The sequence below is a fragment of the Schistocerca piceifrons genome, chromosome 9 (assembly GCF_021461385.2).
Source record: "Schistocerca piceifrons isolate TAMUIC-IGC-003096 chromosome 9, iqSchPice1.1, whole genome shotgun sequence".
Taxonomy (NCBI): domain Eukaryota; kingdom Metazoa; phylum Arthropoda; class Insecta; order Orthoptera; family Acrididae; genus Schistocerca; species Schistocerca piceifrons.
The window spans coordinates 64,010,793-64,026,568 of NC_060146.1; the positions used below are offsets into that span (position 1 = coordinate 64,010,793).

Consider the following 15,776-nt stretch of genomic DNA (forward strand, 5'->3'; position numbering starts at 1 on the left):
TCTCATCAACACACATGTATTATGGAAATGCTCTGTGAAATCAAATGGGAATCCCTGGAGGGAAGGGGATCTTTTTCTGGGCATCACTATTGAGAATTTTCTTCGTGGCCAGGCCTGCAGCGTAGAATGTGTCAGAATATGTCATAAATGTCATAATATGAATGGTCTATATGGAAATTATCTTATTTCTTGTACTGTGGTTGTTAATTGCTAAATTCACTTGTATTATTACATATACACCTACATACATACTCTGCAAGCCACCGTATGGTACACAGCAGTGTGTTCCTTGCCGCTAATCATTCCTGTACCAATTACAAATGGAGCGAGGGAAAAATGACTGTATGATTCCATATGAACCCTGATTTCTCTTATTTTGTCATTCTGGTCCTTATGCAAGATCTATTGTTCTGGTAGTAGGATTGTCTGGCAGTCTGTTGCGAAAGCCAGTTCCCTAAACTTTCTTAATTGTGTTATAAATTTATTTTTGGATGCAAGTTGTTGAGTACTTGATGAATTGTTAGAATGTCTTCCTTGTTTCCATCTGTTAGTACCAAAGTGCCATATACACTAGACTCTCACTAATCAGGCCCTCAGTAGTCCGGCCTCTCAGTAATCCGGCGCACATCCAAAAACACATGCACAGTGAATTATCGTGTGCATCAATAAACAATGCTTTATATACTGTATTTGAAATTGTAGCTTTCTTTACAGTTCTGAATCATGTCTTCTAAAAGGAAACACGTTACACTAGACCTCAAGCAGTAACTCAAAATTTTAGATAAGTTAAATCGAGGTTCTTTGCACAAAGCCATTGCTGCTGAGTTCAGTTTTGGACGAGCAACTATTTATGACATCAAAAAGAAAGACGATGTTATTTGGCAGTACCCAACACAAATGGATAGTGAGTTGGGAAAACGGAAGGTTATGCGAAAGAGTAAGAATGATGAACTGGATGTAGCTGTTTATAGATGGTTCATACAACAATGCAGTAAAGGAATTCCAGTCAGTGACCCGATTATAAAGGAAAAAGCAGCTGCATTTAACAAACAACTTGGCGATAGTAACTCGTTTGCAGTGTGCGAAGGTTGGCTATCAAGTTGGAAAATACGACGTGGCATTCGGTAGCTGACAGTCACCGGGGAAAGTCGCTCAGCTAACGATAAGGATGCTGATGAGTTTGTAAGCAAGATACGGAAGATAATAGACTTATGACCGCAGCAGTTGAGTCCCATAGTGCTCAGAGCCATTTTTTGAACGGAAGATAATAGAGGAAGAAGATTTAATTGCTGATGCCTTGTATAAAGTTGATGAAACAGGACTCTTTTTACTAGATGCTTCTTTCAAAAACATTAGCTGCGAAGAATGAGAAGGAGTCTCATGGCTACAAGCAACAGAAAGAGCGCATAACATTAATGGCGTGTTGTAATGCAAATGGGGGTCATAAACTACTGCTTATGGTGGTTGGAAAATCCCAACATCCACGTTGTTTTCAACACACTGACATAAATACTCTACCAGTGCAGTATTGCAATCAGAAGAAAGCATGGAGGGACAGACAAATATTCTCTCAGTGGTTCCATGAAACGTTTGTACCAGCAGTGAGAAAAGAGCTAAAGAAGAAAAAGCTTCTGCTGAAAGCTATCCTTATATGCAAGCACTCTTTCTCCCACACAATGTGACAGCCCTAATTCAGCTCATGGGCCATGGAATTTGGGAATCAATTAAACACCATTATCGACATTCACTTCTCGTCTCCTTGCTGAACGAAAGTAATAGCAACTCTATCGAGACTATGCTGAAGGAGTGGAAAGAAATTAGCATACATGATGTTGTTTTCCAAGCAGGTGAAGTATGGGGTAAAGTGGAGAGCGCTACCATAATGAAGAGCTGGAGGAAATTGTGGCCATCCATTGATGCTGAGTTGGATCCAGTAGTGAGTGACAGCAATGAGCCAGTCAATTCGGAATTATCAATTACTTTTTACAGTGACATGTTCTACAACCTTCCAGGATGAGAAGAAACTGACGATGAAGATGTTACCAAGTGGCTGAATGAGGAAAACTCTGATACAGACCAAACTTTAACAGATGAAGAAATAATCAAAAGTGTGAAAGAAAGTAACGATGAAAGTGATGAAGAAGAGGACACAGGAGGAGAGAGCATGAAGATTTCTCACACTGTTATTGCTGAAGCTGCCAAGGTGTTCCTGGAGTACATTATGCAATAACCAGACACATGCAGTACGGATGTAATGCTTGTAAAGCGGTTGCGTGATAAAGCATGCCACCATTGTGACAATTAAGAATTAGGGACATATTTCATTGTGAGTGATATGACTGAATAATGATGTACAGTATACAAGGACTAAGTTTTCTTGGATTTAATAAAGTATATCCTCTATGTTTTAAAATGGTATCCTTCGCTTTAATAAAGTACAGTACACTATATCCCCTATGTTTTCGAAATAAACAAAAGACAAAATAAATGAATAAAATAAATTTCAGACACTCAGTAATCCGGCACCCATATGTGCCAGGAATGGCTGAATTAGCGAGAGTCTAGTGTACATATCTATTGTACTACATAATTTCAATATAATGGAAGGAAACATTCCACGTGGGAAAAATTATATATAAAAACAAAGATGAGGTGACTTACCGAACAAAAGCGCTGGCAGGTCGATAGACACACAAACAAACACAAACATACACACAAAATTCAAGCTTTCGCAACAAACTGTTGCCTCATCAGGAAAGAGGGAAGGAGAGGGAAAGACGAAAGGATGTGGGTTTTAAGGGAGAGGGTAAGGAGTCATTCCAATCCCGGGAGCGGAAAGACTTACCTTAGGGGGAAAAAAGGGACAGGTATATACTCGCACACACGCACATATCCATCCACACATACAGACACAAGCAGACATATTTAAAGACAAAGAATTTGGGCAGAGATGTCAGTCGAGGTAGAAGTGTAGAGGCAAAGAAGTTGTTGAAAGACAGGTGAGGTATGAGTGGCGGCAACTTGAAATTAGCGGAGATTGAGGCCTGGCGGATGACGAGAAGAGAGGATATACTGAAGGGCAAGTTCCCATCTCCGGGGTTCGGATAGGTTGGTGTTGGTGGGAAGTATCCAGATAACCCGGACGGTGTAACACTGTGCCAAGATGTGCTGGCTGTGCACCAAGGCATGTTTAGCCACAGGGTGATCCTCATTACCAACAAACACTGTCTGCCTGTGTCCATTCATGCGAATGGACAGTTTGTTGCTGGTCATTCCCACATAGAATGCATCACAGTGTAGGCAGGTCAGTTGGTAATTTACCAATTGATTTACCAACTGACCTGCCTACACTGTGATGCATTCTATGTGGGAATGACCAGCAACAAACTGTCCATTCGCATGAATGGACACAGGCAGACAGTGTTTGTTGGTAATGAGGATCACCCTGTGGCTAAACATGCCTTGGTGCACAGCCAGCACATCTTGGCACAGTGTTACACCGTCCGGGTTATCTGGATACTTCCCACCAACACCAACCTATCCGAACTCCGGAGATGGGAACTTGCCCTTCAGTATATCCTCTCTTCTCGTCATCCGCCAGGCCTCAATCTCCGCTAATTTCAAGTTGCCGCCACTCATACCTCACCTGTCTTTCAACAACTTCTTTGCCTCTACACTTCTACCTCGACTGACATCTCTGCCCAAACTCTTTGTCTTTAAATATGTCTGCTTGTGTCTGTATGTGTGGATGGATATGTGCGTGTGTGCGAGTATATACCTGTCCCTTTTTTCCCCCTAAGGTAAGTCTTTCCGCTCCCGGGATTGGAATGACTCCTTACCCTCTCCCTTAAAACCCACATCCTTTCGTCTTTCCCTCTCCTTCCCTCTTTCCTGATGAGGCAACAGTTTGTTGCGAAAGCTTGAATTTTGTGTGTATGTTTGTGTTTGTTTGTGTGTCTATCGACCTGCCAGCGCTTTTGTTCGGTAAGTCACCTCATCTTTGTTTTTATATATAATTTTTCCCACGTGGAATGTTTCCTTCCATTATATTGATATAATTAATTTGAATCCAACAATTACGTTTGTTATTGTCACTGTTGCATTTCGAAATCTTTTCTGTCGTCTTATTTTCCTCTTTCTGTTTTTGCCAGTAGTTTCACTTTGTATTCACCTTCTCCTTTTTACCGTAATCTGCTATACTATTTTATCCCGCCTATATATATACTCAATAATACGTAACCCACTTCCAAACCATAACCAAAAAAATATTTTTTTGTTTGCCGCTTTTAGCACTACCGCCGCTATAATATCCACAGTTTCCAGTTCAAAAACAGCTCCTTTCACCTTTTAAACAACCATTTCGGCCAGTTCTAATAACTTTCGCTTTATTTCCATTTCCGTTTTTCTCACATCATTGATCATTTTTAGCCGCTTCCCACAGGTTTTAATGCCATTATTTCTTCGTCAGACAATTGTTAGCCTCATTTTCATAATCTGCCACCACAATACCACTCCTTTTAATATACTACACGCAGTTTTTTCGAAATTTTCCCGAAATTCTCCGTCCTTTAACGTGTTTTGGCGGCAACACAACCACCTAACCTTTATGCACATCGTTGTCTACCAACCGAAGTCCAACATAGCCCAGCTGTAACCAACACCTTTTCGCCTTTTTTCATTCCAGATCTCCAGTTTCTTTCCGGCTCACCTTTATCTCTCCCCATATATTTTTATTTTCATTTTCATTTCACCTCATGTTACACTTTCCACCTTCTAATACCATGTCACCCTCACAACACCCCCACAATGACCCCATTAAGTTTTATTTACATTCCCTCCGCAAACATGCCTTCGCCCTAGCCAGATTACGCTCGCATATTTTATTTTCTCAGGCTTGTCTGACATTTGGCATTACCCCCAAAGGCCTCACACTCAAAGTTCCCATCTCTGGCTGCAACCCTTCCTTCCATCAGTCCCTATACCAGTTCCAAACTGAACAATCCATTGCCCTCACCCACCTAATCCTTCACCTACACATCAACTCAGCCAATGAACACACCCGTCAACTCCTATCCTTAATAAAAGTCCTTAATCTTTCCTCTCCCACATCCACACCGGCTGTTCAGAGCATCCTCCTACAGGCCAACCGTAAATTAGAACAGCATGCCACCCTCCACCTCAAAAAACTATCCAATCTCCTGGTTTCCCACCTCCGGAAAGGCAACTCACTCACCCTTCACAACCTTTCCAGCAAACCTCAACCTCCTCTCATTGCACACAAACCCAGTCTCTCCCATCTACTCAATCTCCCACTTCCAGCTCCACTCCCTCCAAAACCTCAAAATTCCGATCAACACAATCTGGAACCACAACACCCCAATTCAGTAGTTAACCTTTCCTCCAAACCTCTCTCTCAATCCGAAACCTCTGTCCTATCCAAAGGCCTCATCTTCAGCCCCACTCCCAGATTCAACCAAACGGCCCTCGTCAAAGATTTACTGTCCTACACTCGTACTCTCTGCTGGAAGTATCACTTTGCCACGAAGAAAAATGATCCTAATCCTACTCCTAATGATCCGACTCCTCAAGACACCATCCAAATTGAACCCTGCCTGGAACAGTTCTGTCCTCCGTCACAGCGGGACCCACCTCCTCTTCCTCAAAATCACCCTCTCCAAACCTTCCAGGAATTTCTGACTTCCAGCCTTGCATCTCAATCCTTCTTAAAAAACCTTAATCCTACACCCAACATCACCACTGCTGAAGCCCAGGCTATCCGTGATCTGAAGGCTGACCGATCCATCGTCATTCTTCCGGCGGACAAGGGTTCCACGACCGTGGTACTTGATCGTCGGGAGTATGTGGCTGAGGAACTGCGTCAGCTTTCAGACAACACCACATACAAAGTTTGCCAAGGTAACCCCATTCCCGATGTCCAGGCGGAGCTTCAAGGAATCGTCAGAAACTTAGGCCCCCTGCAAAACCTTTCACCTGACTCCATCAACCTCCTGACCCCACTGACACCCCGCACCCCTACCTTCTACCTTCTTCCTAAAATCCACAAACCCAATCATCCCGGCCGCCCCATTGTAGCTGGTTACCAAGCCCCCACAGAGCGTATCTCTGCCTACGTAGATCAACACCTTCAACCCATTACATGCAGTCTCCCATCCTTCATCAAGGACACCAACCACTTCCTTGAACGCCTGGAATCCTTACCCAATCTGTTACCCCTGGAAACCATCCTTGTAACCATTGATGCCACGTCCTTATACACAAATATTCCGCACGTCCAGGGCCTCGCTGCAATGGAGCATTTCCTTTCACGCCGATCACCTGCCACCCTACCTAAAACCTCTTTCCTCATCACCTTAGCCAGCTTCATCCTGACCCACAACTTCTTCACTTTTGAGGGCCAGACATACCAACAATTAAAGGGAACAGCCATGGGCACCAGGATGGCCCCCTCGTACGCCAACCTATTCATGGGTCGCTTAGAGGAAGCCTTCTTGGTTACCCAAGTCTGCCAACCCAAAGTTTGGTACAGATTTATTGATGACATCTTCATGATCTGGACTCACAGTGAAGAAGAACTCCAGAATTTCCTCTCCAACCTCAACTCCTTTGGTTCCATCAGTTTCACCTGGTCCTACTCCAAATCCCATGCTACTTTCCTTGACGTTGAACTCCACCTGTCCAATGGCCAACTTCACACGTCCGTCCACATCAAATCCACCAACAAGCAACAGTACCTCCATTATGACAGCTGCCACCCATTCCACATCAAACGGTCCCTTCCCTACAGCCTAGGTCTTCGTGGCAAACGAATCTGCTCCAGTCCGGAATCCCTGAATCATTACACCAACAACCTGAAAACAGCTTTCGCATCCCGCAACTACCCTCCCGACCTGGTACAAAAGCAAATAACCAGAGCCACTTCCTCGTCCCCTCAAACCCAGAATCCCCCACAGAAGAACCACAAAAGTGCCCCACTTGTGACAGGATACTTTCCAGGACTGGACCAGACTCTGAATGTGGCTCTCCAGCAGGGATACGACTTCCTCAAATCCTGCCCTGAAATGAGATCCATCCTTCATGAAATCCTCCCCACTCCGCCAAGAGTGTCTTTCCGCCGTCCACCTAACCTTCGTAACCTGTTAGTTCATCCCTACGAAATCCCCAAACCACCTTCCCTACCCTCTGGCTCCTATCCTTGTAACCGCCCCCGATGCAAAACCTGTCCCATGCACCCTCCCACCACCACCTACTCCAGTCCTGTAACCCGGAAGGTGTACACGATCAGAGGCAGAGCCACGTGTGAAAGCACCCACGTGATTTACCAACTGACCTGCCTACACTGTGATGCATTCTATGTGGGAATGACCAGCAACAAACTGTCCATTCGCATGAATGGACACAGGCAGACAGTGTTTGTTGGTAATGAGGATCACCCTGTGGCTAAACATGCCTTGGTGCACAGCCAGCACATCTTGGCACAGTGTTACACCGTCCGGGTTATCTGGATACTTCCCACCAACACCAACCTATCCGAACTCCGGAGATGGGAACTTGCCCTTCAGTATATCCTCTCTTCTCGTCATCCGCCAGGCCTCAATCTCCGCTAATTTCAAGTTGCCGCCACTCATACCTCACCTGTCTTTCAACAACTTCTTTGCCTCTACACTTCTACCTCGACTGACATCTCTGCCCAAACTCTTTGTCTTTAAATATGTCTGCTTGTGTCTGTATGTGTGGATGGATATGTGCATGTGTGCGAGTATATACCTGTCCCTTTTTTCCCCCTAAGGTAAGTCTTTCCGCTCCCGGCATTGGAATGACTCCTTACCCTCTCCCTTAAAACCCACATCCTTTCGTCTTTCCCTCTCCTTCCCTCTTTCCTGATGAGGCAACAGTTTGTTGCGAAAGCTTGAATTTTGTGTGTATGTTTGTGTTTGTTTGTGTGTCTATCGACCTGCCAGCGCTTTTGTTCGGTAAGTCACCTCATCTTTGTTTTTATATATAGTACTACATAATTTTGTTGAGTGGTGGTCTTTTGGAACTAAAAATTATTTCTTCTATTGTGTTGATAAGTATGTCTCCAATTGTGCTCACAGTACAATAGCTTGCATCCAAAAATAAAATTTTAAATGGAAACAGAAACCAACAAACAAATCCGTAAACCTCCTTGACCGTAACATCAGGAACAATAACAATCATCACATGTTTGAAATCAACAGAAAACCAACTACTACAGACAGCAGAATCAAAGGAAGTTCTTCTCACCTAAATTCACAATAAATATGATAATTTCAACTCGGTGATCAATAGAGTAATCAGTTTACCACTGGAAAGCAAGCAGTAAAAATGAGCTAACAATACACCATTATACAGCCCATCAAAATAAATTCAACCCGAGTATATTCACAAACTTTATGAAAAGCACACTAAACCTAAAAACCAAACCTTATGCGAAGATATAAAATTAACAAAAGGAACCAGAACTAAACAAAGATCAACATAATAACACAAATATACTTTGGACAAATATCACATCAGATAAAACAAATTTTAAGTAAAACAATGGTAAAACTAACTTTCTGAAAAAACAGCAATATAAAAATGAAAATTCAATCTGGAAAAACCAAAATCCTGGGTTTTGTCAACTCAGGCACACTCAAAATTCATTGTAATGACTGTATTAAATTCTATATTGGCTAAATAGGATGAAGTTTTAGCATTGGATTCAAAGAACACTCGAGAAATTGTGACAGCAATCAATCAAGCTCTTACCTGTATCTCAAATGACAAAACCACAAAGCATAACACATCAAAAATGCATTGCAAGTTGTACACAGAATACCAAAGGGATGTGCCATAACATGTTGGAAGAATTAGAAATATATATGCACACACACAAAAAAATCATCCAAATGCTCTTCATAACGGACAGAATGAACATAAAAATTATCTAGAAAATTTTAGTGACACTTTGAAACATGAGCACAGATATTTTTGTTTTAAAGTAAATAAGAAACAAAACATATCTGTAGATACACATCATAACAAAATTCTAATACATAAATCCTTTAACATTAAAGGAGACCACTCATTGATAAGCAGAAGCATTGAGTCACCATTAGACATACACAAAAGAAGGAAAACTGAGAGTGAGAGGGAGATATGAGGTTAGGAGAGGAATATAGGGTGGGCGGCTAATGTATCAGAGGGAGGCCAGTTTATAGGCTAGGAATGCAGGAGGGGACATGGCAAGTATAGTTGTCGTGGCCGTTGGGAAGCGGTATATGGTGAAAGGTATGTGAGGACATGAATTGGGAGGTGGTGACAGGACCGAGGAAGGGGAATCTTGGGTGTGGGGATAGTGGGTTACATGAGATTGAGGCCAGGTCAATTATGGGAATGGAGGGCATGTTGTAAGAAGCCATTGAGATTGAGCATGTAATGTTCAGCTTCTTGTTGTGCCACAGGGTGGTCTACTTTGTTCTTGGCCACAGTTTGGTGGTGGCCGTCCATCCTGTCGGACAGCTGGTTATATGCAGTGGCTGCAGCAGAGCTGGTATACGATATGGCAGCTTTCACAGGTGGCCCCACCCCTGATGTGATAGGATAAGCCTGTGACAGGGTTGGAGTAGGAGGTGTTGGGTGGGTGGACTGTGCTGCGAAACCTCATAACTGTACAGAAAGAAAATCGAAGAAACATTCTTGATAGTATTGCGAGTGTACTCGAATGGTTCAGTTGTGTGATCACAGGTGATGAACCATTGATTTGTGAGTACGGTCCTGAGACAAAGCGGCAAACTCCTTGACTAAAAAAGCTCAGATGAGTAAATCAAACATCAAAGAAATGCTGATTTGGTTTTTTGACAGTAGCGGTATAATGCATGGAATATGTTCCTCCAGGACAAACTGTCACCCAAGTGTTTTACAAAGATGTCCTCGAAAGGCTCAGAAAAATAGTGAATCGAGTAAAACTGGAAATTGCAGCTAAGTGCGTCATGACAGCACCCCATTTCAGCTACTTTTGTCATGAAATGCTTGACCTAAAAAGGCAGTCCTGTTGTTCCACAGCCCCCTCCCTCCCAGTTCACCTGATATGAGTCTTTGTGACTGTTTACTTTTTCTGAAATTGAAAAATGTCTTAAAAGTACGTTGTTTTGGGACTTTGGTGAACACCCAAAAGAATGTGACTGGCATGTTAAAGCCCGTACCAGTTGAAGCCTTCCAGTACTGTTACCAGGACTGGGAACAATGACTCCGCCGTTGTACAGCTGCCGAAGGGAACTACTTTGAAGGGGCAATATTGTTGATTGAAACAAATAAAACCTTTGGTAGAAAAAAAAATCTGTCTCACTGCTTTTCTCATATCTCGTATACAGGAGCATTAAACTGATAAAAGGCAAGTGAACATAATGTCACAAATGTAACACAGGCATTAAACCATATATTAATATCTAACTGTTCAGTTCACTCTTTCACAGCTGAGGATAATGAACAGGTCCACCATGTCCCCTTGACAGGCTCATTTTTGGCACTCTTGAGCAATATGGACAATTATCTGCCACTGTGCTCTGCAGTCACATAAGGATGTAGGCAGTGTACCCTATTTAAAGAGTAAATCCACACTTCTGCCAAAGCCTGTACATATTCTATTGACAGTTTACCAAACTTTACATGGGAAACCAAAGCTGCTAAGTTTATTAACAATGTTGATGTGGTTATTAATAGTTGCTGGCACTGTGTTGCTCCAAACATTTGCCCATTCACACTGGACATTAAAATTGCTGGAATGTAGATCATTAGCTAACCTGATTGTATGACGATCAGACTTCAGTCCTATTGAGCATGCACTAGCAGTGTCCTTGTGGATGGGCAGAAGCAACTCACTAGTGACCACCTCATATTCACATACCGAGGGCTTTTGCTGGTGCAGCTGCACAGGAGAAATGTTGCAGGGTATTGGCAGCCAATCGATACGAGTAGATTTAATGCAGCCAGTGATGATTCTCGTGGGTGTGTGAGTGTCTAGTTTACTAACATGATGGCTGTTGAGCCATGCTTGTGCGCCATATTCTGCTGTGCTATACACGATTATATCCATGGCTGAGCATTGCAGATTTGTCACTGATACACCCCGTGTCGAACCACAGAGCTTCTGCCCAATTCTAGTTTGGAAAGATTGTAAGTAAATATTCAGATTACTGTATGTGGCTTCAATTGATACTGTTACATCAAAAGTGACCTTCTCTCCACCAGTTTTTTTACTGTCCTTCAAATTAATGACTTGAGTCAGTTATAGATTGTCTTTATGTTGCAGGTTGAAGAGATAGAAACAACAGAAGAGAAGCATCATATTGAGGCACCTATTTCATTTTCTGCAGGAGAGGAGGTAATTGTGAATTTATTCTGGAGGCAAAATACTGTGGAGCGTAATATCGAAATTTGTGCGTTTGCCATAAACTGTAAGGGTGATTCAAATAAAAACCTTAAAAGTGCAGTAAAATTCCTAAAACTCATACTATCGATTTGTCATTTGGCACTAGTTATCCTTATGTTTTGACAAATGACCAAAAGTTGGCAGCCTCTTGTTACTGCACAGGAGAGGAAGCTTACAGGGCAAAGTAGGCTGCCCCGTTGTCATTTTACACTGCGTTGGAGCAGCAGTTTGTGACACATTTTTTTTAGTAGTGAAATTGTGGAAATGGCTTGCAGGATGAAAGCTCAGTACATTGATTTGATGTGTGTCCCTGCAGCAAGCATATGAATTTTTCAAGAATTTTAAAAGGGCATAAACTCTGTGAAAGATGGTGTGCACCAGGTTCAGATGCACCATGTAGTGCCAAATGAAAACATTGTGCAGCGGGAGAGCTTTTGAAGGAAACAGGCATATTACTGTAAATAAAATAGCCACTATTTTTGATATTGCTGTTAGTTCAGCACAGAATATAGTCCACGATTTGCTCCAATTCAATAAAATGTTCACAAGATGGGTTGAATTGAGAGATCGTTGTGTCAATGCCTGTGAAGAACTTTTGTGTATTTTCTCATCAATGGTAATGGGTTTATGGACAGAATTGTTACAGAAGATGAGACCTGGGTGCATCATCACCAACTTATCAAAAAGATCGAGCAACAGATGGTGCCGTAGCTCTTCACTAAAACTAAAAACAAATTTGCACTCAGCTATTGTCAGGAAAATTCATTCTAACTTTTTTTGGGGTGCAAAAGGGGTAATTTTAGAGCATTGCATGGAAAGAGGATTAACGATGACCAGTAATTCATACTCAAATCTGGTCCGAAATTGTGAAGGAAAATCGGAGTGCATGATTGACTACATTGACAACCGGAAGAAGTCTTCTCATGAGGTGTTCATGCATTTCTGAAGCAGTGGAATGCCTGGATTACGTGTCTTGAGGACTACATAAAAAATGACATATCTGTAATTTTTCTATATTGCCTCATATACGTAATAATAAGTAAGTGAGGTTTTTATTTGAATCACACTTCTATAATATTGGTAAATGCTTGGTAGTAGCAGAATAAATACTTATGCTGGCTGTAGTGGAAAGTGGCATCATTTAATAAACAGTTCAACAGGGGGTGGACCCATATCAGAAGTTAAAATTTGTGAACGTTTCTGTTGTGTTTTTAATTGTAATCAGTTGTTAACTATAGACTCCACAAGGTAATTCATGTAACATCACATTTACATTTCCAGGATTAAATTTTCCTCATGCTTTACACCACTTTTTGTTGGTCCCATAAAATGTCCTATGCTTATGATGTTATTTTGCAACTACTTTTATGTTAACATAATTATAAGTTTTTCAGCACTTACACATAATGTCAACTAAAAGATACTTGACGGTAGTAGACAGGTTATGGTGTTGCCTCTTCCAGATAATATGTGAACTGATTTCAAAGTGTTACATATCTGGTACCCCTAGTGGAAAAGACATGAACCTCATGGGATTTATTGGAAAATTATGTTTTAAAAAGTGCAATAACTGTAATTTGCAGGAAGACGTTACCAAATTGTGTGTGGTGCTTAGGCAATGTCATGATGATATTTATCAAAGGGAGCTTTATGGGTGGGTCCACTATCAAATGTAAGCAATCAACTGTTCTCCCATCTTATGTAAACAGCCAGCTGCTATCCCACATTTCCAGCATACGGTGAAGCAGTTTTGTGATTTGAAGTAATAGTCTACAGTTCAGTGTCGTATGTGTGTATCAAACTATTGTCATGTCCTGTAATTGCTCTTGTATTCTTGGTAAAGTTTTATCAAATGCAGCAGGGAATTTAATAAAGAAATAAGTTTCTGATGAAGATATAGACATAACAACTTTTGAACACACACACACACACACACACACACACACACACACACACACAGACAGAAAGAGAGAGAGAGAGAGAGAGAGAGAGGGGGGGGGGGGGGGGGAGAGAGAGAGAGAGAGTGTTTTCTTAGTCAAAAGTTTTCTGATTGGCTTGATGTGGCCTGCCACGAATTTCTCTCCTATGCTAAATTTTTCATCTCGGAGTAGTATTTGCACCCGATGCCCTCACCTACAGTTTTACAGCTCCCTCTGCTGGTGATTATTTCCTGATGTCATAACATATGTCCTATCATTCTGTCTCTTTTTATTCCCGTCAGTGTTTTCTGTATGTTCCTTTCTCTACCAATTCTGTGAAGAACCTCCTCATACTTTATCTTATCAGTCCACATAATTTTCAACATTATTCTGTATTATCACATTATTCTGTATAATCACAACTCAAATGCTTTGGTTAACATCTGTTTTGGATCTATTTATGGACTAGAAAACAAGTCAGTGTAAATTCACCAGAAGAAATTGAAACAAACTAGGATTCTGAATTTTTTGGTAGGAAAGTAGAAACTACCAACATGTTGATAAAATATCAAACTTACATAAACCTTCTTCTTCTTCTTCTTCTTCTTCTTCTTCTTGTAAAGTTTCCAGCTCTTGGTTGCATCTGCTCAGAATATCTTTTGCTGACATCTCACTGTGTTTCTCTCCCCACTCTGCCCCAGTCTTCTCCTCTCTCTTCTTCACACTTTCCTTCATTCAGATGGTCCATCTGTCTCTCTGTCTTCCTCTGTGTGTTATGTCTCCTATTCTCATTTGATGAATGTGTCTTGATATCCTGCCAACAAGTTCATACAATCTTAATCTTGTCTTTTCTATGGTCTCTTGCATGTGTTTCTCTTTCACTGTTTCTCTCTCCATCTGATTCTTTACTCTATCTAGTTAGTCCTGTATTGCTTCTTTGAAATTTCATCTCACAAACCTGTATCCTGCTCACTTGCTTTTTCTTCATTACCCTTGTTCATGATGCATATATGTGTATTAGAGCATAATATGCAGACCATACATGCATACTGTAGTGACTACTGCACAGTGAAGCCACCCAAAATACTGTAAGACCTATTTATTGGTACCAAAAGTACATGTTGCAAACAATTGATCCAATTATAACAATACAAACAACGTCCAGTTTTGGGTCCAAGGTAGTTGTAGCACAGAATACTAGAATATGGCCATTATGGTGCAGCTAGTGAAGTGAAGCATGAAGCTTGCGCTGTGGCCTAAGTAAGCCACTGTAGTTCAAATGAGCACCAGTTGACCCACTGTGAGGATCGGTGTGCACACCTGTGTTGGAGACTCACTACAGGGAAACAGGTGCCATTCATAGTGGCAGATTCTGGAATGTATGCCACAGGCTAGTGGCTGAGTCTTAATGACGAAACATGGTGAGGCAGAAGGAGGAAATTGTGTGATATTGTTGACACAGCTACATGTAAACTGTGCATGCTTCGAGTTGTTGACTGACAGGTGGCGTAAGCAACTGCTGAAGGATCGCTGCCTGATATGGCGATGCCTAGCAACGCGCAGGCATTCCCACACATACTAGAGCATAATATACTTGGCAAAACATTTGTTTGTTTTTTCATGGTACATCCTTGCTTTATACCAGATTTCTTACACTCTGCAGAAATCTATGTGCCTGCCTTATGCTTTCGCTCCTCCTGCCGTCCACCATTACATTCCTCAGATATGTCAAAACTTCTAGTTTCTTTTCCCTCTAAAATTGGTATTCGTTGCTACTCCCATCTTATTCCTCAGTTTGCCATCACTTCATACTTCTTTCCATTAAATTTCAATCCATACTGCCCTACCACTTCCTCCCATAAATTTAGCCTTTCTTGTACTACTACTTCTCCATTTACCCTCACTATTAAATCGTGTGGAAACATCCTTATGCAGAACCAAAGGTTTCAAAGTAAAGGTCAGTACAATTAGTAAAATGGGTTATTGATATTTTATAAAGTAGATTCTGAAGAAGTAATTCCCCACCATTTACATTTTCCCAGAATTTACACCATTTCTTTAAAGTCTTGTTCTTGCCCCATATTTCCAGGGGTCCACATGTTAGTCTGGATTTGGCAATGTTACTGGTAGTGGGTGGTGGGATGCCCTTCGTGTCACCACCCCCTTCCCCCTTGAGCAGAATTTGTAAACTCCATCTGTCTGCATCTAGTGTTAACCCATGTGAAATTTTAACATCATTTTTTAAATGTTAGCGAATTGTGTAACTGTCGGGACGTGGATACTAGCCAGTATTCATCTAGTCGGATGTGGGAAGCCGCCTGAAAACCACATCTGGGTTGGTTGGCCCACCGAGCCTTGTCATTAATCTGCTGAGCAAATTCAAGGTGTGCACACTCCAGGACAAC

The 15,776-nt window shown here is 41.7% G+C and overlaps 1 protein-coding gene across 2 annotated transcripts in view; it reads left to right on the top strand.

The window, feature by feature from the left end:
- The window catches only part of LOC124717073, a 137,916-nt gene that overhangs the window by 73,410 nt on the left and 48,730 nt on the right, over window positions 1-15,776 (top strand). For both annotated transcript variants that reach the window (XM_047243757.1, XM_047243758.1), the window contains exon 7: window positions 11,333-11,404. In XM_047243757.1, coding sequence (XP_047099713.1) covers window positions 11,333-11,404 — 72 coding nt within the window. The remainder of the gene's footprint in view (window positions 1-11,332; window positions 11,405-15,776) is intronic.